At 33.1% G+C, this 24510-nt stretch overlaps 1 protein-coding gene across 4 annotated transcripts in view; it reads right to left on the bottom strand.

Moving 5' to 3' along the window:
* Window positions 1-23115, bottom strand: part of LOC117566957 (aquaporin) — a 31426-nt gene extending 8311 nt beyond the window's left edge. The window contains exons 1-3 of one of the 4 annotated variants that reach the window (XM_034246601.2): window positions 22750-23115; window positions 22236-22493; window positions 5363-5547 (exon numbers count right to left, since the gene is read on the bottom strand). In XM_034246601.2, the coding sequence (XP_034102492.1) occupies window positions 5363-5547; window positions 22236-22251 (201 nt within the window). In that variant the 5' untranslated portion in view covers window positions 22252-22493; window positions 22750-23115. Of the gene's footprint in view, window positions 1-5362; window positions 5548-13169; window positions 13219-22235 lie in introns of those variants that run through there. The other 3 variants (XM_034246602.2, XM_034246600.2, XM_034246603.2) reach the window with 3 other exon arrangements.
* Window positions 23116-24510: the final 1395 nt, after the last annotated feature.

Below are 24510 nucleotides of genomic sequence, written 5' to 3'. Positions count from 1 at the left end.
GTTGTTGTTGTTGTTGCTAATGTTGTTGTTGTCCAAGTTGTTGTGCGACATTTGCGCTTAAATCATATTTTATAGCTTTTTGTTAAATTGAATGTTAACTTGTTTATTTCGTTCTGCTTTTCTGCAACTGCCCGCTGCGCATGTTGTTGTTGTTGTTGTCGTTTGCTGGTTGCTAGTTGTTGTTGCTAGTTGGTGGTGATTGTTGCTGTGTAACGTTTCAAGTTCGCTTTGAGCCATTGGCCCAAACCGTCAAGCCTGACTTTGCCATTTACGCTGATTTCGGGCCGTTTGATTTCAACTTTTGTGAATGGCGCACGCACAATTTTGCGTTGCCAATGTTGCAGTTGTGTTGTTGTTGTTGTCGTTGTTGTTGCCGTTGATTTGGGCTTTTATTGATCTTGCATGTTGCACCTTGATTGCTGCTGGAGGTTTGATTCTAGCGACTTTGACTCCATTTGCTAGAGATGTTTTCGAGGCGTATTTCACATTGGCCTTTTCATAATTTAGCGAGTAGTATTCATGGATCATCTGCCCATTAATCAATGGGCCCAACCCCCAAAATATATTTGCCAGCCACTGTGGCTGATTTCAAAAGTCTGATTCGATTGCCGGCAACTGCACACACAATTTATGACTTCAAGTGCTTCTTGGCATTCTTCATTCAAACATTCATTCACACATTCACTCATGTGATTCGTTTGGGACCCGCATCAAAAGCAATGCTGGAATTTTCCCCAACGATTTGTTTGCCAAGATAAAACAATTAAGAAAGCTAGAGGTGAGTGTGCTCGACTGTGAGATACCCGCTACTCATTTTGAATAAAAGCATACATTTTAATAAATAATATTGCGGTAATAATACACCAAAATATACAAAAATAATATAATACAAAAATACTAAACAAAATAACAAACGGTATATTTTGTATATCTATATTGTATCACATTCAAAATATACCATATACTGCAAAATATACCAGTCAGTCACAGCAACTAAGACCTCTAGTAAGTAGGCGTTTTTGCCCATACAAAAGTATTTCTTTAATAACTTTGACATTTTTATTTAATCGCAACTACATTTTCAGGAATCACTTTAGTTGTTATTGTATATACCAAAATTCTAGTTTTCAAATTAGGCTTGTTATTCAATTTTTTGATTTGCGGGGACGGAAGTGGGCGTGGCAAAAATTTGAAACAAACTTCATCTGCGTGCAAACATAACAAATGCTGTCGAAAAATATTATTGCTCTCTTATAATCTCTGAGATCTAGGTGTTCATAAGGACAGACGGACAGCCAGACAGACAGACAGACAGACAGACAGACGGACATGGCTAGATCGTCTTGGCTTTTGACACTGATCAAGAATATATATACTTTATAGGAAGATGCCTCCTTATGCCTGTTACATACACTTCCTGCCGGCACAAAGTTTAAAATACCCTTCTACCCTATGGGTAGCGGGTATAAAAAGCGTTTGCCTATTGCTATTTGCATTGTTATTTGCATTTTCGCTGTGCTCTTTTGCTGTGTGCCACTTCCTTTTGGCCAAGCTGTCAAAGCGAACGTCTCCACATCAAACGGGCCAAACTTGCAAACTGCATACAAATGGAGCGATTTGTTTTTGATGGGAGGGAAAGCGAGTGTAGAGCGGGGAAAGCGAATACTATGAGATACTTTTGCAGTTGGGATCAGCGCTTAACTCATGCATAACATTTGTGTTGTTGACTGCCTTAAAAGTCGCATCTAGATACGAGTTGATACTTTGATACTTTGACGAGTGGGCGGCACATTTAACAGATCATAATTAAGATAGCCTTTAACTTCTATCTGTTGAAAAGGCAGATTTAACAGATCACAATTAAGATAATCCTTAACTACTTAAGTCTTATGAAAAGGTTCAGATTGTGTTAAGAACAGATTAACAGTTTATATCGACTATTGAGGCTGAGTTTCAGCTTAAACATACATATATTTAAGTCTAGTTTTAACTATATTTAAGCCTAGTAAATTTGAAAACTTCGTTTAGTCTGTATATTTATGTTCAGTTTAGTTAAAACTTAAAAATTCTCGAATTCATATATTTTTATTTAATTTTTTAAGAACTACAGTCTTGGATTCAATATTATTAATAATAAAATTCTTTAAAGTATTTACTACGATTTTATTATGAATTTAAAAAGTATTTTTTCCAGACGCCAGGACATCGACTTTAAATAGATACATAAACAAATTTTAATTATTACCTATCCAGTCAACTATTTACAAGTCAAGTAAGGTTTGAATTTTGTTTTGATGATTTTTTATAATACTCGAATTCAAAAGAAAATAAGTACACACAGATTCCAATTTTAAATGCCTTTACATTGTTGTGCATTTTATTATTTTTTAGATATAACAAGTTTTTGGTTTTATTCATTTCTTATAGAATTTGTTATAAAAAAAATCGTAATTTAATAGAACAAAATTGATTTTAATGTTTTTAAAGTTTAATTTGGCTTTTCACTTTTTTATAGACTCTGTTTTAAAAGATCTCTAATATGAATTTTTTTTGCTTAGTTTAAAAATACTTAGAACTTAGTTTCAATATCATATTTTTCGCTTTAATTTCCTACTTATATATGTACATAGTATATCTTCTTCTATGTTTCCTTCCCCCCTCAACAAAAATCTCAACAAAATCTACATTCCAGTCGCAATCTTCTCCGGTTTCAATTTCCATATAAGTCTTAATTTTGTATGTGTGTGAGTGTTGAGCATTAAATTTCAGTTAATTGTCACGTTTTTCATTTGTTACACTTCATTGACTGGGCGATTGGAGAATTGTGAATTGTGAACAGTGAATAACGAATAACGAATAGAGAGAATGGGGAATCGTCGTCAGCTTGGAGCTAAAGGCAATTGTCGTCACATTGTCTGGTCACGGATCGAGTTCAGTTAACCCAAATGAATGTCCACACTCTGACCACGTCTCGTGGCACACGTCATTGCAGCTGCAGCTGCAACTGCCACAACAACAACGACAACAACAACAACAACTAAAACTGCCACTGCAACTAATCGTTGAAATATTGCTCGGTTTTCATAAACAACAACAACAAACACACTCGTGACTATCTTTCACCTGTCGCGGGCATTTGGCAATCGTAACGAATCTGTTACCAATTGGCGAAAGTGTGGAAAACCCAGCTGGAGATGCATCGATGGATATTACTCAATTTGTGTTACATTCAATATTTTACTTTGGGGGCACACGTGTGCCACTTGCAACTTGCAACTCGCAGCTTATGGCGATATATCGCAGAACGTGAAAACTTTTACAACTTTTACCATTTGAACACATAATCAAATAGTTGAGAGCGGGAAAAGTAACGATCATGCTAATAAGTAAACCATCTAAGCATAAATGTTATAGATCAGATTTAATTCTCTATACTTAACCTTAAGAGTGTATTTTTTCTTTTTAAAAATCTCGAAACTATATTAATCTAATAATGGAAAAAATGGACTTACATCAGCATCCAACGTTTAATTTTTACAGAGAATAATAACTGCAGTTTTTATAATTCCTGAAAATTTGGTTACGATCGGATTATGTATCATAAGTGGCCGAAGTTATATAAGAAATACTTTTGTATGGCAATAAATGCCTATTGCAATCGGGTCTTAATTACTTTGGCTGACAATCTGATATATTTTGTATTATTATACAGTATATTTGGAATGTAGTACGATGCTGAAATACCAAAAGTAGTCTTCGGTATATTCTAGAATCTTTTGTCATGTATATTTGGTTTATTTTAAGAATACTATCGCACTGTTGTTATTGAAAATGGGTAGTGGGTATCTCACAGTCGAGCACACTCGATTGTAGCTTTCATACAGGTTTCTTTTTAAAAATCTCTAAACCATATAAATGTAACAATTGAAAAAAGTGATTTTATATTAGCTTCGAAATTAAGAATAGCACTAATATTTATTTTAAACCTTTTTTGGTGGTCATAAATCTAATAATATTAGTAATAACTATTCCAAAAACGTATTTAAGTTTCACGGAACGTAATAAAAGTTAAGTTGGAGTAATATTTTAAGCCGTTTTTGTAATGAATACTTTATGAAAGAGTCGCAATTTTTATTTCCTTTAAATTCTCTTTTATTGTTGATGTTGTTATTTGACTTATGTAAATGTAATTAACTGAATTAATAATAATTTATTAAAAATTTCTAAAATATGTGTATGTGTGAGCTGTAAGAAATCTATCTGTTTCTACTTCAATAACTTTTTAAAGTTCCTCATTAATTATTAATATTATTGTTATCAAATTTGAGCTAATACGCATGTCTAATGACATTATTATCTACATAAAAGTGAAGCTATTATTTTTTAACTAACAACATATAATCTTTATTGTTAACCCTAGTTTTTGAAGCTATGAATGACGTGAGTGTTCGTTTTGAAATTTAGAGTTACATTTATTGGGTAATTAATCAGCATTCTCCAGTCTATAAGTAGCGATAATTATTAGATATGATCTAAATGTCAGCTATAAGTCTCAATTAGTTGTGCTTGGGATGCCAAAGTGTTGTCATCAATGCAAATTTCGAGTGCTTAAAATGCGCGAAACAAACAACGAGAGCAACAACAACAACAACAACGAACACACATCAAAGGCATAACGTAATTAAACGCATAATAATCTAATTGCATATTTTGCGTGTTGATTAATGTTAATTGCCGACGCAGCCGCAGCAGCAGCAGCGAGTACGCATTTATTATTCACATTCGCATTCACATTCACATTCACAGTATTCGCATTTTGTATGCAACAACATTGTGCGTTACTCATACGCAGCGTGCGCAGCGCTAATGATCATGATCAGAGCTACAGCTTTGTATCTTAAACTGTATTAGTATTTGTATTTGTATCTGCAACTGTATTAGTATTTATATTTGTATCTGTATCTCAAACTGTATTTGTATCTGTATCTGCAAGTGTATTTGTATCTGTATCTTTGTGCGTCTGTAAATCTATCTGTCAATTTTGTAAATTACATTCGCGCGCGGCCAACGCGTCGTCGATTGGCGTCGATTTTGTTATTTTTTATGCGTTTGTTTGTTCGCTCGTCGTCGTTGTCTTAAATGCCAATGTCTTGCCCAAATTGCGACTGCATTCGTACCGCTTGTGAATGAGTTTTTCAGCCGAACCAAGCTGAAAGTGTAACGCGGCGGTGGCGTGTCCTTGAACGCATGATTTTGTTTTGCTTGTTATTCGAGCAAAGCGAGCGATCGAGCTTTGACAGCAAATTGGCAATGGCTATTGGCCCAAAATAAAACTTTCGATGGCAATCTTAACTAAACTTACCTGAGCCAATGTGGCTACGGTTAAGCCAAAGGTGAATGCGATCTGTGGCACTGTTGCACTTCCGGTCGCCGTGCTGCCAACGCCGATGAAAACCAAGAAAAATGTTCCAACCAGCTCACCGAGCAGCATGCGCCAGATTTTCTTGTTCTCCGTGATATCGGCAACGCCTACGAATTTCGACATGTCTAAAAGAGAGCGAGAAAACGAGACAGAGACAGAGAGAGAGAGATAAATAAAAGCAATTCGTTATGAATTAATATTCATTAGGAGCAACACGTTTTGATTAAGAACTCGCCCAACGCATGCCAAAATACTAATTAATTATTATGTGAGACTCGCCTATCGATCTGCAATCGATTTGAAAAGGAAATGTGGGCTGTGCTTTTGGGATTTAACACGATCTTATTGATTCTGAATAGAGGTCACTCGATAAGCGCAGCTCAAAAAAAAATGATAAATTTTATTGCGAAAACATTTATTTTTGTGCTATTCGAGTTTGTCTTAACTCGTAAAATTTAGTCACATTCAATAAAAAAATCAATAAAAAGTAAGCGACTTTTTATAACCATTATGATATTAAATATTTAATAATCTTATTTAAAATGGGAATTTCAATCTATATTTAGTGCTGTTAACTATCAATTGAAATAGTTGACATGAAGTTTTTGGACAACTAAAAGCTAATGCATAATATAGTACATATCTTATAAGAATTTTGGTATATTTTAACACTCATAAACTTAATTAAAGTTTCAGACAATATAATCTTGAAATATTACTTAAATTGCTTAACAAATTTCGTTGAAATAGTTTTATTAGAAAATTAGCGACAATATTTATAAACTGAAATTTATTTCAAAATAAATCTCTCGAAAATATGCATAATTTTAAAAAGAAGAAGTAAGAAATCTACAGTCGGGTCTGCTCGACTTTGCGACACCCGCTACCCATCTCTAATAAAACCATATTCTACACATATACTAAAAATATACAGTAAAAATACTAAAAATACCATCTGCTTTATTTGGTATATTTATATAGCACTACTTTCAAAATATACCATAGAGAACTAAATATGCTAAATTTTCAGTCAAAGCAAATAAGACCGAATTTCAGTAGGCGTTTTTTAACATAAAGTATTTTTTAAGTAAATTGTTCAATTTTCATCTGATCGCAATCAAATATTGCAGTTATTATTGTATGTACCAAAAAGACGCTTCTCTAACTTAAAAATTTGGTTTTGTTTTTAATTTTTTCGATTTCCTAGGTCGAAAGAGGGAAACAAGGAAATATTGCGTACAACAAGTGATGTCTATTGATATTGCTCTATCTGACGGACGGACAGACAGAAGGACAGACGGCCATGTCTATATCGTCTATATGAGGTCGGAGATGCCTCCTTCTCCCGCTAAAAGCTTCCCTTCTACTCTATGGGTTACGGGTATAAAAAACAACCGACTAACGAGCTTATCTAACTACCAACTACCATATTCATAAACTATCTAATTAGGGTATAAAATCCAAAAGGTGCGAAAGTTACACAGTAGAAGCCATAATTTTTATATTTGTTGTACAATTACATTATTTACACTTTGTTTGCAGATAATTATTGCACAACATTCTTTAATCTCTAGTCAAATTCGCATAGTCTAGTTAAAGTAATAAACTTGCAAAATCTCATGAGCTGTTGATGAACTCGTATTCGTATTCGTAATTGCATTTGCATTCGCGTTCGCAATTTCACATTGTTTGATTAATTAATTTGTTTAATCGCACTCGCACTCTGCACTCTTCGCTTCCTCCTACAATTTGTTTAGTTAGCGGCAATTTGTTGTGGCTGTTTTTTGCTGTTTACCTTAGCTGAATGCAAAAAAACAAAGCGGGTGTTAATTAATTTGTTTAAACAAATAATAACGTTAATGCTGTCGTAATATTAGCGCCTCATTTGCAATCCCCTCAATACCAGCGATTATTTGTATTAATAATGCAAACGTTTATTTGAATCTATATTAAACAAGCGAATAAATCAAATATTGAAGGTATCTCTTAACTCTCTCAATTCAATAATGAGCAATAATATTATTGATTTATTAGCTGCCTTGGAAGTGCTAATTGTTTAGCTAATTCCCCGACGTGTTTTGGCATAAATATCTCAATTATTCCAAGTGCCGTTTTACTCGAACACACACATTTCAATTAGCGCTATTTATGACTTTCTTTTAAACCAAATGCACAAGTCTTTATATCCTATAAAAGGCACAATGGTTGCTTTGAGAATTTTTCATTCTTCAAACAAGATTATAATCTCGAATTTGAAAATTGAATAATTTAGATTGATGTTAGAATTTCTATCTTGATTGGTATTTCTTGCATGATAAAGGCAGAAAGAGGCATCTTCGACGCCATAAATTTTATATATTCTTGATGAGCGTCAACAGCCGAGAAGATATAGGCTTATTCGTCTGTCCACATGAACTAAATCTTAGAGACTATTAAGAGAAAGAGCATTACTTTTTATTGACTAGACTTGTTAATTGAATATACCAAATATACTTTTCAGTATATTAATTTGGTATATTTCACCAAATATACTGTTAAGTAAACCAATGCAGTCTATTTTACGAAATATACTGTTCGGTATATTAATTGGTCCTATTTTACCAAATATACTTTTCTGTATATTAATTCGGTATATTTTATCAAATATACTTTTGGGTATATTAATTAGGCATATTTTACCAAATATACTTTTCTGTATATTAATTTGGTATATTTTATCAAATATACTTTTTGGTAGAATAAATTTGAAATATAATCTTATTAATTTATTTAGTATATTAAATGATAATTCTGCAGTTTTTTGCCTTTATTGAGAGTGGAGTTGTGAGTATCTCACAGTCGACCACACTCGACAGTGGCATTATAACTAGTTGGTTTTATTAAGAAATGTAAGCTAAGTATCAAAGTATTTTCTATTCCAGTAATACTAACCTTACTTATGGGTACACTTTTATAGTTTACACTAGTAAATAAAAGCTACTAAAATTACCTCTGATAACTCTGTGTTACTAATGGAAATTAAAGTTCTTTGCATTTAGTCTTGCATATCTAAAATTCTGCTGACAAGTTGATAATAAATGCATTCTATTCTTACATACACGTGTGACCGCAGAGTATTTTAATAACAAAAGCACTCTTAAGTATTGCATTATATTCCAGACTATTGCTTAAAAGTGACGTTGTCAATAATAGCCACTTGTAACTGGAATATTTACGAGTATTGTCGCCGCCTCACTCCAAAGTCTCTTGACTTTTTTGGGGTTCTTAGAAAAGGATTTGCTGAGCAGACGGTCGTAAAATGGGTCATAAAGCTGCTTGTAATCCGGTTGTAAATAGATACCGAAGTGCCGTTGTGAATGGCAGCGTGTCAACGCATCAAAAGTGCTCCCCAAAGTTGCCCCCGCGTTGTCTCTCGCCCCTGGGTGGTTGGTTGCTGATAAGCCACGTTATCAGTGAGGTGGGCATACTTCACTTAATACGCCAATTATCTTGCATGTTGCTCACGCCTCCACTTGACGACATTGTTGTCATTTTGGCCACAGTCCCATGATACGTTGATAAGAGGGAGAGACACAGACTGTGACTGTGACTGTGAGTGAAACATAGCGCCAGTTATTTGGCTTGGTGCAAAGAGTTTAACCAGAAATAACAGTTAACTCTACACAGTCGTAAAACAATTGCCAACAACAACAACCGCTTGACTAGCATTTCATTCGGATTCATATTCATTGGGCATACACAGAGAACACATATCGTGTTACAATCGTCGTTGTGCAATCGCCACACCAAACAAAATGCATTCAATCGTGCTCAGCATGCGACTTGACTTGATTTGATTGATGTGTTGTTGAAAATCGTCAGGAAATTGAGAGGAAAAATTCTATATGCGGGAGCTTATGATAGGCAGCGGCATCCAGTGAATTCTTCAAAAGACTGCGACTACTGTACTACTTACTATTTATAGTAGAGTTATTTGCACGAGCACGAATAAAATAATCAATCAAAGTCAATCATTGCGATAAAACACACATTTCGAACAATTTACACTTGAAACGCTTGACAAAGTATAAACAATCTCGGCATATATTATCGCAACACAAATTGTTCATAGCTGAGAAATAGCTACCGAGAAAGTTCAACTTTACTCAGTAGCTAATAGCTAGAGATAAAGAATTTCGCAAAAGTCATAATAAAGCTATTAACAAATTAATCGATTGAGGGTAGTACAATAATAAATTGCAAGAAAAGTGAAGAACTAATTGCTTCTGTCATGTTATTGAAAAGCAAAACAAATCTTTATTAAATTTGTTATAATATATTAAGAGACAAGTAAGAAGATTAAATTCGAGGGTGCTCCACTGTGAGATGCTTGTTATCTCTGTTAAAAAAATGCTAAACAGTGTGTTATTATTCTAAAAAAATAAAAACTATATGAATATGCCGAATGCTATATTCGGTATATTAACATACTACATTCAAAATATACAAAAAATACTAAATTGCCTATCAAAGAAATTAAAATCAATCCAAAACAAGTAAGAAAGCTACAGTCGAGCGTCTTCAACTGTAAGATGCTGGCTACTTATGCAAAACATTGTGGTATTATTCCAAAAAAATAAAATATATTTGGTATATTGACATACTACATTCAAAATATACCATAGAGCATAAAACATACCAGATTGTCAACCAAAGGAATTTAAATCAATCCAAAACAAGTAAGAAAGCTACCAAATTACCATGTTAATTTACCGTATAAATACTAAAAATATACCAAAAGTATATTGATATAGTACTACATTCAAAATATACCAAAGACTGCAAAATATACCAGATTGTCAGCCAAAGCAACTAAGATCACAAGCAAGTAGGCGTTTTTGCCCATACAAAAATATTTATTTAATAACTTCTACCAACAAATTTCTATAAATCTCTTCTACTCTATGGGTAGTAGATATAAAACGATCGCCGAAGCGGCCTTATGGCCAGCACAAAATTATTAAACCCTTTTACTCTGATTGTTTATTCATTATCTCTAAAAGTAATACTCTCCACATCTAAATCTAATAACAGTTTTAAACAATTCATTAACCTTGAGCTGTTAATGAGCTCAAAATGTTAAGATAGAAAATGTATGTTATAGAAATTGTGGATTATTAGATTAGAATTACTATTCTATTAGAATTATTTGCTACACTTTTAATCTTATCAGATTGTGTAGCAAGTGTTTCACATTATACTTTAATCTCTGCGATTGTTATTATTAAACACTACACTTTTAATGTTTCGAACAAGTTAAGGTATTTCCTTAGACTTTAAACTATGCTAAGCGATTGGAATTTAAAGAACAGATACAATGCTTTCAGCCAATAAATTCCAAATTTACAATTTAATTGAAATTCATCAAATCGCAAACAATTTGACAGATCAAAGGCGACCCACAAATGTCAGCGTTCTTTTATGCCAAAGTCTTGCGTCTGATGGCAACACCCACAGATGATGGTAGAGATTGAAAGATTTCGAATTGAAAATGAAATAATCATAAATAAATCTCGACGAAACGAGATCAACTTGTTGACAACATCCGCGCACCGACTGCGATTGAAAAACTGAGACCGAAAGCGACAAACGGCAAACAGCAAACGGCAAAGGCAATTAGCATAAGCCAAAATTTATGGTTTATTTGCATTGGACATTTGTTTAACGCATTGTGCGCTCAATTTGTTTATGCAAATGCTGCAAGCTGTGCTTGCAACCAGTAGTTGGTTGCAGGTTGCAGTTGTGGCAGCAATAACAATAACAGCAGCAACAGCAGCAACAGGTGAATGAAGGCTGTAAAATGTCAAGCCTGTAATTACATTGAATGGGTGATTGCAACAAGCGATGCTAATGTGTGCGACAATCAATCAATCAGTCTAGCCAGCCAGCCGGCAATCAATCAATCTATCAATCAAGCAATAATTGCAATGCTGCTCATCATTAATACGCTCTATCCATAACGGTCAACAACTACGAGTATATTAATCATTCGACTCGAGGCAAATCGCAACTCGCAATTCGTAATTCGCAATTCAAGTTCAATGAAACCAGCTAAGCATTAGCTTTTCTTGGCTGTGGCTTTCAACTTGAAATGCAGTGTCATCTGGAAATGGGCAATTGAAATTGCAACTGCTTAAATTTTTATTGAAAATTCAAATGATTTATGGCAACGGTCTTGACTCAAACGAGGTGTTAACTTCGCCCTTGTCACACACACAAAGTCGTAAACAAATATAAATATTTCCCTTTTTGATTAGCACTTGAATTAGTCGCTATGAACAGCCAGCCACTAGTTCTATTTTAAGAGCAAATAAAACTATTTGCCAACTGGCTTAGGCTCGTTCAAATTGTACAATATACTTATAGTACTTTATACTTGATGCCATATACATAGATTCCATAAGCTATTAGCCCGAACCGACTTTGACTCCGACAGACTGACTCACGGGTTACGGGTGCGAGTATAATTGATGGGTTTCACCTTGCCAATGGCCAAATGGGAATGGGGTAACACACTAAACACATACTCAGACTCGTATTCGTACTCGTATTCATACTTGTGTAGATATTTATGTTTGATAAGCAAACACAAGTGAAACTTCAATACTCTAACTCGACATCTATTTGCTGACTGACTGAACTATGCTCGCAAGCGTGCGACTCTGAAAGATCAAGGCATGAACTCAAAGTAACATAAATAATACTTGTTGAAGTGGAAGAATGCAGAAGTTAAAAGTTATCTCTATTGATTTGAGAAATTGTCAAACTTCAAATCACTCTACTACAATAATCCTAGCTTAGCTTAGCCTAGACCTTAATATAATCCCTGACTTATTGCATGATAAAAAAGAAACAGTTGAGTCAAAGACCTAGCAGTCAGTACTCTCTTTTCTCTAAAATTAAGTAAAGTGTTTAATACTTAATTTAATATAATAAATAAATACAAAAGAAAGCAAGTTATTTAAAGATATTAGCTGTCTTTATACATAAGATACTAAAATAGATTCCACATATAATAGCTCATGTCAGCTTAAAAAGTATTTGTTCCACATTTAAACATTTCTTTCTGGAAGCGTGGCCAATAAATCAAAAATATATCTATGGAATTCCTCAGATTAGAAAGTATTAGCACGTGCTCGTCACATTCAATGCAAAAGTATCTGTTAGATACTTAAACGTGTGCAGTGAACAGAATATAAAAAAAGAAAATGTAAAGCACAAAATATTATATGAAGTTTATGAAGTGTCGCTATTTGTATTAGAAGAAAATGACAACTGATCAATATAAGTAAATTTGTTAACAAGTTAAGTTTTAATATTAAACATGAAGTAAACACAATAAGTATATCGTAAGATATGGGAAGCAAATAAAGTAATGTGTCAAACTTCATTTTAATTAAGTAAGAAACTAAAGCACGTTTTTTAATTTTGTATTATTTTGTATATTATAAGTATAAAACTATTGGTTAACTATATAAGTTTATATCTTAAGGTGGAGAATAGAATGTAAAACAATGAAATTTGTCAGACATCATTTAATTATTAAGAAATGAAAGTAGCTGCATGATTATTATTTTGATGTTCTATTATTTCACATTAAATTATTTCACAGCTGTTACCACAAATTTGATAATTAAATTAAACACTTTTCAATTGAAACTTTTTCAGCTGTCATCGCTTGCTTTCAAGCCAATCCAAAATTATTTACCTGGAATAGCTCTCGGCTCTTGCTTGCTCTCCAAGTGAAAATTAGATTGAGACTGAGTCGAAATGGCAGCAAAAATGGCTATGGAGATGGAGAGTAGCTGGAGAGTCAAGAGTGTAAGGCAAGTGAAATCCAGATAAGATTCTCTTTTATTTAACGAGCTAAACTGGCGAATTGGAATTAGGAATAGGAATAGGAACAGAAATAAGCTCACAAGCTGCTGTTTACCATAAGCAGCATTTATTCAGTTGCTCGCAGTGCAAATATAAATAGTAGTGTGTGAGTTTTTATGGCATTAAACTTGTGGCTGGCTACTGCTCGGATAAAGCTCGTAAAGATAGCAACAATTTGGCCAACAGTTAGAGTTGGCTTATCAGCTAAGTCACAAGTCGCACAAAGTTGAGTAGCAAAAATCAGAAATCAGAAGTCCACTTCTGTGGATTTGGACGAATCTTATCAATCTGGTGGCCAGAGCATAATCAACCCGTAAATTACTCAGCGAATTTCTCTAGGTTTATGGCCCCACTTATTCACGAGTACTCGCTTGTTTGGATGTCACGGTGTCATGGATGCCAAAATGGATGAATGGATGGATTCGCTTCAACATTCTTCAATGTCAGGGCGTGCCGTGTGCAGATGAAATTTATTATTATTATTGTTTCTACAATATATTTATTCGACATCCTTGGACTAGAGTTGTAGATGAGTATCACTGATCTTGAGCTTGAAAATGGGTCTAAGAAAATGGCCAAAAGGCAAACAAATGAATTGCGATTGCGATTGTTTTGGGCACATTAATAATTGTTGCCAGCGAAACAATCAAATCAAATTTACACATAAACACACAAAAAGTCAGCAACAAATGAAAGGCGATTATTGTTATTATTATGATTATTATTTTTGCTTGTGAGGGCGTGACGACAAGACATTGAATGGACTTAAAAGCCCCCTCAACAAACAAACAGAAAACAGACAAGAGATAAATAAAAACAAACGAAAATATATTGTATAAATATAAATAACATCGAGCAAGGCTACAAATGTCTCGAATCGTGTATCTGATGGAAACACACGAAATCTGCGCAAATAAATTAAAGAGTATTGTTTTAATGGCATCTAATTGAATCAATTAACAAATTAAAGGCTTTCTTTTCCGAACCATTTAATCGCAGCACGAGTCGAATCGATTCAAGTCGAATCGAGTCGAGGCCAAAGACAAGCGTTCAATAGAAATTAATTAGTGAGTGCGCATCCGAGTACAGCGAATACAACGATGAGTACTCGAAAACAACCTGTTATCAAATACAAATAACATTGATTTTTAATTGAGAGATGTCAGGCAGCAGAAAGACGCCACCTAGCGGCCGTTAGTTGACATTCCAATGGCATGTGTAATGAGATGACAGTCGGAGGAAAGACGCCACCTATCGGCAGTTGGGTGACATTCCAGTGGCATGTATAAGGAGATGCCAGGCAGCAGAAAGACGCCACCTAGCAGCAGTTGGTTGATATTCCAGTGCCATGTGTAATGCGATCCGCCTTCAACGCTTAACGGAATTCTGGAGCGAGGAAAGTGGCACAGCCAAGAACAAAACACATTCAAACAGCCAGCTAACAGGCAATAGTAGTTAACCCATTTGCGAGTTGGCGTGAATAACGAGCGATGCGCGAATAATGCGCAAATGAATGTCACACTCGAAACGGCGAGTACTCGCGAAATTTTTATGCAAAACAGGTAGAAGCACAGTTTCGAGCTCGCTTTTTGCCTCCGGACTCTGCACTGAACTCTTCCGCATTTGGCTTGCAAAGATTATAATCTTTCGCTGCTGCTGCTTCTGCCGTTGCTTCTGCTGTTGATGTCGTTTCAGTTGTTGTTTATAAATAAAATACATATGTTGAATTACTAACAAACACACTACACACAGCTCGTACAATTCAGTTCTAATGTCAAGGTCGAGTACTCATGCAAATACTCACACTCACACTCACACTCACACTCACTCTCACACTCACTCTCGAACTCGAACTCCAACTTATGCAAGCTACTTTCGCTATCATCTGAGTGCCATCAATGGGTTTGTTTTGCCTCTGATTCTTGGCCGCTTTGACTAGCGGTAAATCTTTAAGCTACTCGGGAAATTTTCAGGAAACTTTAAGAAAACCTAGCGAGAGTTGCTAAAGCAGTAGGGAAATCGTGAAATGATATTTTTTTATAAAAGAATTTTTAAAGAAAAGAAATTGTAAATTAATCTCACAAAATAAATTATGGGAATTGGTGATTGTTTCTTATTTACAATAAGAATGATTTCTTATATATTGTGCACATTTGTTGTTTGAATTAAAATTGGAATATGAATATGATTTAAGTAACATATAAGAAAAAGTACAATTTAAATCAAATATTATACAATAGAATAGGAATACGGAAAAAAATGTTTAAATAAAATATTATATTTTAAAACCTTATGTGCGTTGCTATTTTCTATTCCAATGCAGCTTAGTATTTAATATATATTAATATATTTATTTGCTGCAAAAATTATTCTCAGTAATTTATTGATTTACTTCAAATATTATTAGAATCGAAAAACTAAATTTTAAATGTACTTTGCGCTGTTCTATTTTGCGGTTATATTTTACTTAAAAGTTCATACAAATTTAATATAATCTTTTACTGACAATGATTTTTCTATTTAAAATTTGAGAAATTTAATTTGATGATTTACTGACACTGATGGAAAACCATTTAAAATTAAAGAAATAAATATTGTTTTATTTTCAATCTGAATGGTTTCAATTGTTTATTGATTACAGCATTTTTGTGCTATTTCCGGCTGAAGTTTATAAATGAAATAATTTTAGCTGCAGTAATAATTTTTCTTCGTAATTTATTTAAGATGCTATATAATCACTAAATTGAGAGGTTTTTCACAATTATTACGACATACTTTTTATAAATTTTTCATCAAAATTGCTGAAATTATATTTTATATTTATATTTGTAATTTACAACTGAAATTTTATGTCGTTCATTGAATGAATTATTTCATGTATTTCATAATTTTTATTTTTATTAATTGTCAAACTAAAAGTAGTTATATTAGTTGAGTAATTTAATTATAAGTTTTTTATTTACTAATAATAAAAATTGATAATGTAATTATGATTTATTTCTTTTTTTATATTTAGAATTTACAATTGAAATTTTCTGTTGTTCATTGAATGAATTATTTCATGTATTTCATAAGTTCTTTTTTTAAATTCTTAAACTAAAAGTAGTTATATTAGTTGACTAATGAAATTCTAATTTATTTCCTTACTAAAAATAAACTAGTTGACTATTGTTTTTCTATTTAATTTTTATTAGTAACTATTATTTGCAAATTTATGTGACTTCCTCAAGAAATTGGGGAAATTTCATGTGGAGAACCGTCAACTTGAACTTGTCAAGTTGCGCCCTCGAAAGTGGGCATGGCTGTTCACACTCAGTGGCATTCATATTGCGGTACTCGCATTGTTCAGTGAGTGCCTCAGATACGATCTTCGGTGTCCGCCTTTTATGTGCTCCGACGAGCGTCGAGCAATTTACGAGTATTAGAAATGTGTGCAGACTGATAAGATAAAAGCGAATGACGAGGCCAGACAGAATGCTAGTGAATACTTTTCACGAGTGTGTGAGTGGGTGAATGGGTGAATGTGTGAGTTGTCTGCTCAGATGAGTTGAGTTACTTTAATATGTTTGCCACAATTATCACAGACTTGACCTCGACTTTTGTTTTTTTGGGGTCACGCGATGTGCTCGAAAAATGGCTGAGAAATTTATGTGCGCTGCAGTTTGCAGTCGACTTCCGTTTTTGGGGCACATCCTGAACATGGCAAAAAGGATGTTGTGTCAGTGGCAAGGTGCAGCAAGTTTCGTTGTGGCAGCCTTGACCAGAAGGCGCGGCATGCCACACACGTGCCACACCAGCAGTCAAAGGCTTGGCTGTGTGACACACCTGAATCCTGCCTTAAGAAATCACTAGCGATGAGTGAGTGGGCGTGGCATTGAATGATGAACGCACCACGCTGCGTATGAGCAATGTCACTGACAGCTCTGATAGCTGCTGTTCCTGCTGCCAACTTGATTATGCCAAATGGCAAAATAGCAAAATGCTAAATGGCAAATGGCGAATGCTGAATAAGTTCAAAGAACAAGCGACTCATTTATGAGCTGCAAACACGCGAATCGTACATAACTTGGCTAATTTACGTATATTCACCTCATATGCGAGCATATGTTTGGTTTTCGCTTTTTCGCTTTCGAGCAACACACATCAATTTTTGTTAGTAGCCTTTGTCTCGCTTCCTTGGCCATAATTACAAAAAGTCACAAAGTTGCAAAGTCGCAAAGAAACAAAGCCAAAAAACTGAAGACAAAAGGCGCGTGTTTTTCCATCTTTATCATCATCCCACGACAATAATTAATCAATTTAATGCGATTATTTGGATTTCTATCTCTTTTTAATTTTCTTCCCAGCACTTGACTCGCTTAGGTGATGATTTTATTGAAACATCCAAAACCAAAACCAAAACATAAACAAAACAAAACGAATCAAATCACAGTTCTTCATAACTGCGAAACTTGTTTTTTTGCTCGGTCATAAATTTCGTTATAAATTTATTAATTAGTCAACTCGCTGGTCTCCATTCAATTTGTATGCGGGAGGTGTGTTTTATGGCCTGCTAATTTATGCTTTTAAGCTGACTCGATTACAGAATCGATAAATCAGCGCCAATTCTCTCTACTCCCATAACCTAATAGACACTATTTTTTGTATCTATTGTGAATTTGGATGATCGCAGCGGCATTAAAAAAAATTGGCGAATCGTTTGCGAATGATTAAATTCACATTAACTGATCGTTTGCTGCTTTGATTCACAACATTTTACACGCATTTCGGTGTTTTCGGTTCAAAGATCTTTTCGCATTACGAGATCAATCTACAGATCTGCAAATATTTCAAATTTTGATTGCTTACTTTTCAATTTAATTGTTGTTTTTATCGAGAGAATTTTAAATGTAATTTATATTGAAAAGTATTGAAGATGTATCACATTGCAAATGAAGAAGTTAAGTAATATATCACATGAAATAATGTTGTCAATAATAAGTACTTTAAAATTGATGAAATGAAGATAACATATTTTTGTATACTATACTTAAAGGTCGATATTCTTAAAAAAAAATACTGTAAAAATTATAGACATTATTATACTTAGGCAAATATTGCAATAAATTAATGATATTAAAGTTAGTATTTGTTTAATACTGAGAGAATAATATTTTTACAAAATAATATATTTTACTTACAAGTTTTCATCATTAAACTTTAATATTTAGCAAGTATTTAAATAAGTTAAAGAAGTAAAGTTAGTATTTTTTTAATACTGAGAGATCAATATTCTTACAAAATCAATATTTTTGAAAACTTTAATATTTAGATAGTATTTCAATAAATTATTGAAATAAAGTTAGTATGTATTTAATACTGAATGCTCAATATTCTTAGAAAATACTACATTTTAGGTTTTAGTTTTCATCATAAAACTGTATTTAATATTGAGCAAGTATTGCAATAAATTAATGAAATAAAGTTCGGTATTTTTTTAATACTCAGAGATCAATATTCCTAAAAAATAATATATTTTAGTTATTAGATTTCATCATTAAACTTTAATATTTATTAAAATGCAATAAAATAATGAAATAGCGCTAGTATTTTTTAATAGTGAGTGATTAATATTCTAACAAAATAAAATATGTATTTTAGTTATACGTTTTTAGCATTAAACTTTAATATATAGCAAGTATTTCAATAAATTAATGAAATGAGGTTCGGTATTTTTGTAATATATAAAATATATTTCAGTTATTATTTTTCATCATATTTAGTAAGTATTAATAAACTAATGAAATAAAGCTAGTATTTTTTAAATACAAAATACTTCATTTTAGTTATTTGTTTTCATTATTAAACTGCTATAAAAGATTTTTATTCCATTAATCAACAGAATTTCTTAATTATGATTTTTTTGCCTTAACTTTTAATTGTGTTGATTCGATAAGCTCGTTAGCTTTCCTAATTCGATTATCTACGGATTAAACTTATCCCAAGTGATCAAGAGATCAACTGCTTCCGGCGATCGCATACCAATTGCATCACAATAGAGTTGAAAAATCACTATTTTATTTATCGAAATACTATTTTTCATATGTGTGCAACTAATAATGACTTTGTTTGTTTATTAAAAACTTTCCATGGGAAGATTTGAGCATGAAACTTTTGTTAAATTCGAGAGAACGGCAGCTTATTAACTTAATTATAAGTTGTGTTCATTAATAACACGTTGTTACGCCTATTCCACATTTAAGCTCAATCTCCGTTTCAATTCCAATCTCAGTTCCCAATCCCAATAGAACTGGCGCCTAAAAGTATCTTCAACTCGAATTGATACGATGCGATTAATGAGTATTATTTGTGATTAAATTGTACTGTGTGCGAATGCGAATTTCACCGTGATGTCATGACTGTCAATTGTCAACTGGCGATTAAAAGCAAAATACTTGGGACTCACAATTTCTGCGTTTTATTATCAACAACAATAACAGAAATGTTTAAAGCCACGACGCGTCTCGACTTCCGATTGCCAACAATTTCACGAGCAGGTGAAATTAGAGACACGTTTTTATCCAAAGTCAAGAAAATTGTACAACTCAGAGACGGAAAAACTCCATGACCAAGGTCAGAGCCATGTAAATTGTGACTTTGTGAGAATTTAAATAAAAATATTGACTGCGTGTAAATAATAACAAAGAAAATATGGGCTGACATTAATTAGAGAAGTCTACGCAAATCGCTGGGTAAATTAATTAGCCTGGCAAATATTTTCGACGTCAGTTGGAAAGCAAATAGCCGGAGACAAATAATGGGCCATAAGACTTTATTGTGTACTCAATAGCCAGATGCTGTCGGATACTAGATTCTGGCACATTTCAGTTCATTCACTTGCGCTCTTAACTGTTATTTCATTTTTATTGTTTTTACGATCCGCTTTCGTCGAGGAAGTCATCATCATCTCTCTTTCTCTCTCTTTCTAAGAGGTGAAGTTGTGTCATGCAACTTTCAGCTCTCGAATCTAATTATCGAACAGCAACTGGCACGGAAGCTGAAGCTAAAGCTGAAGCTGTTGCCACAAAAGTCAGCAGTTAATTTGCCGTCATGTTTGCCACGCGGTGAAAATATTGAAAGGCAATCATCTTGTTATTGATAAACAACAAAAAAAACTACAACCACAACAACAACAACCACAACAACAACAGCAATCACAAAGAAAGATATTAAAAAACATTTGCAATCTTTAGCATGCATGTTTTGATTAAACGTGCGCCAATGATTTTACACTTTTTGTTAAATGATTAATGTGGCATCTTACAACACTTAGCGTTATGTTAACTTCTTATATGCAAATGCATAAAGAAAGCTCCCGAAGAAGAACTGAAAAGATTTCCCTGACAATTGTTTTTTAAAAACACTCCCTTCATAAAGAAAGCTTTCGAAGAACTGAAAAATTGTCTTTTAAAAATAAACCTCTTTTAATCTTTTCCCGAAGAATTGAAAAATTGAAAGTCTTACAATATTCTTTTTAAAAATACAACTCTTTTAATCTGGGTTTATTTTTAAACTTCTTTTGTTCAGCTGTGTCAAATTTATGCTTGACAATGTGGCTAAAAACAGATGTTGAACCTCGAACTGATAAATTGCCTCATATTTTATATAACACAGTTTGTCGTACAACTTCTGTGTTTATTATCCGATCATTAGGAAATTATCAGATTAGATAAATGCCGCAATATATTTTTGGGTGCAACAAAGTCCAATATTATATCGGCATTTTTATTGTTAAATAAATTGGATCGCCTGATATTTAGCGTATCCGCTGTTGCAGAACACTAAAATGTTGTGCATATAAATTTCAGAATAGAACATATAACATTTTTATTAATTTTTGTTTTAATTTGAAATTCTTTTCTAACAATACAACTCTATTCATAATGTATTTATATTTTCTAAGAATTGTGGCGTCCAAATTTAATCAATATTTTAATTATTTTTCATTTCATTTTCTTATCTCATGTAGATAGAAGCAACTTTAGATAAATATTTCATTATTTACTATCACAATTTCATTCTTATATTTACTTAAGATTTTTTTTCCTCAGAATTTTTGCACAAGTTGTTGAATATAATTTATTTATCATTTAAGAACTGTTTTAAAAAATTAAAATACAATTAAATTACAATACAGTTTTTTTATCAAATATGAATTAAGCTGAAGTTTTATAAAAATAACAATATAAAAGTTGTTAAATGAATGTAACTGAAGTTTTACAAAAATAATATAAAAGTTTTTAAAAGAAAATTACTGAAATTTTATAAAAATAATAATAAACAAGTTCTTAAATAAATATATATTTATAATAAAAATAATAATTATATATTAAATATAAATAATGTTTTTTTTATCAAACATTAAATAAATGAAATAATATGCTTTCAAAGCGCCAAGTTGTTTCTGGTTCCATTAAGTTTATCTATTCTCACATACCATTAGTTTTTATAGTAGTAATATTTTTATGAAGAAGCAAAGTAAACAAAGTCAAGTGAGAGTTATTTGCTCATCAAATTTTATTGCTTGCTTACAAACAAGTCGAGTTTCTTTTCATTGCCATAATAGAACATGCAGGAACAACATGGAATGTGAAGATTGCCAACAGCAAGTTATTGAATTCAATTGTGCTGGATTTTGATTATCCATGTTTTCACAATTGAGATATTGAAATAATTGTAATTGTTATAGAGGGGGGAATACTCGGCAATTAAAACTACGAGTATTCAAAATTTCCCACTCGTGGCGCATGAAATCATTAACCTTCATTTGTAATTTCCCCAAAACTCATTCAACCGCACTCCATTCCATTCACTCTGCTCAATAATGTGTTCGATCTTCACTTGCACTCAAACTCACCTGTTTTCTCAACCATTTTGCACTGTTTCTTCTTCTTTTCCCTCTTTGTCTTTGGCTGCTGCTTCTGCTGTTGTTGTTGTTGTTGCCACTAGAGTTTAGCGTTCGCCGCGTGGGTTCGTTGAGTTGTGTTTTTGTTGTTTTGCTTTCGTTTTATATTTCGCAGTGGTAAAAGTGCGTTCGTGTTGTTGTTGTGGTTGTTGTTGATACCGTTGTTTGATATTTTTTGGCGCACTTGAATGAAATTATTGTGCCAAATGTCTTATTGCCAAATAATAGTAATAATAATTGTTAAGGTTAAGTGGCTGCTGGCTGCGTTGCACAATTGCCACTTGACCATAAAAATTCAATTCGAAATTCAATTTCAAATTGAAATTGAAATTCGAAATTGAAAAGCGCCTGTTTTGAACGAGTTGCAATTGCGCAAACGCCCAACACACAAAAATGATTTAAGAGTTTTTTTTTTTATTTATGATTTGCCAACTTTTGTCAATTTCACTTGACAACAATTTATTACCACTTCTCGTATTTTCTTTGCAGATCTTTCCTCAATATTTTATTTTTAGATGGGTCTTAATTGACTTGAAACGAAAGCGCGTAACTCGATTACAACAATCAACAATAACAATAACAATTTTGCACAAATTTAATTCAAATTTAAATTAAATTATTATTGTTAACACTCGACGAACTCTGATTTATTATTTCGATTTGATTTGATTTAATTCAAAACGATTCGCTTCGCTTTGATTCGATTCGATTCGCACTTGATTTTGCTTGTCTTTGCTTTTTGCGTTTTGCCGTTGCCTTTGGCTTTGCTGTTTGTCTTTGCTTTATGCTTTTGCTTTTGCTTGCTGCCACGTTCGTTGCTCGAGCGCAAATAAACGTTGCTGGCGCTGTGTCTGTAACTGATATACTCTCAGTCGACCATGCGCCGACTGCGACTGCGGCGTCAGCAGCGAAGTTGACGTTGACGTTTGCTGCCAAACCTGCGACAACAGCAGAGCGCAGCCGTTAGAGTTTTGTTGTTGTTGTTACTGTTGTTGTTTTTGTTTTTTGGGCTTGCCGTTTGCTTTCAGTTTTCAGTGGAGTTTGATTGTCGTTAAAGGATTGGATTGGGCTCGGGGTTGCCCTTATGACTTAATTAGCAAATTTAATAATGGTTCTGCATACAGGTTGCATACCCTGTAAGTTTCTGCTTGCAACGGGAGTATTTGCGGGAGTGCAGAAAAATGTTTCTTCGTTAATTTTATACTTATTTAGTTGGGAATTGCCTTTTTTATTTATTTGGTAATGTCATGTATACCAAGTATACCCTCTAAAAATGTGTAAAGCACGCATTTTCGTGTGCCTAGTATTTTTGCTGAATTATTCATATGGGATTCCGACTTTTCCAACTTATTAATTTCATTTTAACATGTTAACTAGCATGTCAAGGAAATACATTATTTTCCTTACGGGTAACGTTTATTAATTCAAGATATACTGCTTAAGATCATAGGGTATAACAGTATACCAGTAGTGTATTAAGTGTGGAAATATTCTTCTTTCTTACAAAAGCCCCTATGATCATAGTGTATAACAGTATACCAGTAGTATAACAGTTTGTATTAAGTGTGGTAATATTCTTCTTACTTGTCATATCCCCTATGATCTTAGTGTATAACAGTATAACAGTATATGATTAACATAGTATAACAGTTTGCAGAAATGCTTCCGATTTTCTATTTTGAAGACATGCTTTTAATGATGTCTGTATCAGTATATGATCACAATATTATAACAGTTCGGAGATCTAATCGAGTCTAATCTTCGTCAAACAATTTGCGTGCAGCAAGTCTGTAAACAATCACATATAGTAAGTATGCATGATCTGCACTTATGTACCTTGATTAATAACGTCACTAGACTACATTTTTTGCACTCCAGAAATAATACGACATGTGGCCAGGGTAGATTAACTTGCTCAAGGGGAAAACCTTATCGATGTGAAGAACTTAATCCGTCCAGACTGATTACGGAACAGTTATCCAAGCACGACCTCCACCCAGAGACTGGGCAATACATCCATATCAGATATTTTCAATTTCGTTTTCATTTCCAGTTTCATTTTTATTTTTACTGCTGTTCATTTAAAAGGTATGCAGCACATTAGAGTATTATTTTTGTTTTTGCCAGTCGCTAATGGGTTATGGTTGAAAGAATTTGCGCTTATCACTTTTCATATTTCACTTTTTCGAGCAATTTCCCCTCGTTTAGGTTCGGCTTTGGATTCAGT

Source organism: Drosophila albomicans, chromosome 3 (assembly GCF_009650485.2).
Source record: "Drosophila albomicans strain 15112-1751.03 chromosome 3, ASM965048v2, whole genome shotgun sequence".
Lineage (NCBI taxonomy): Eukaryota > Metazoa > Arthropoda > Insecta > Diptera > Drosophilidae > Drosophila > Drosophila albomicans.
This window is presented reverse-complemented; position numbering and strand designations above follow the sequence as displayed.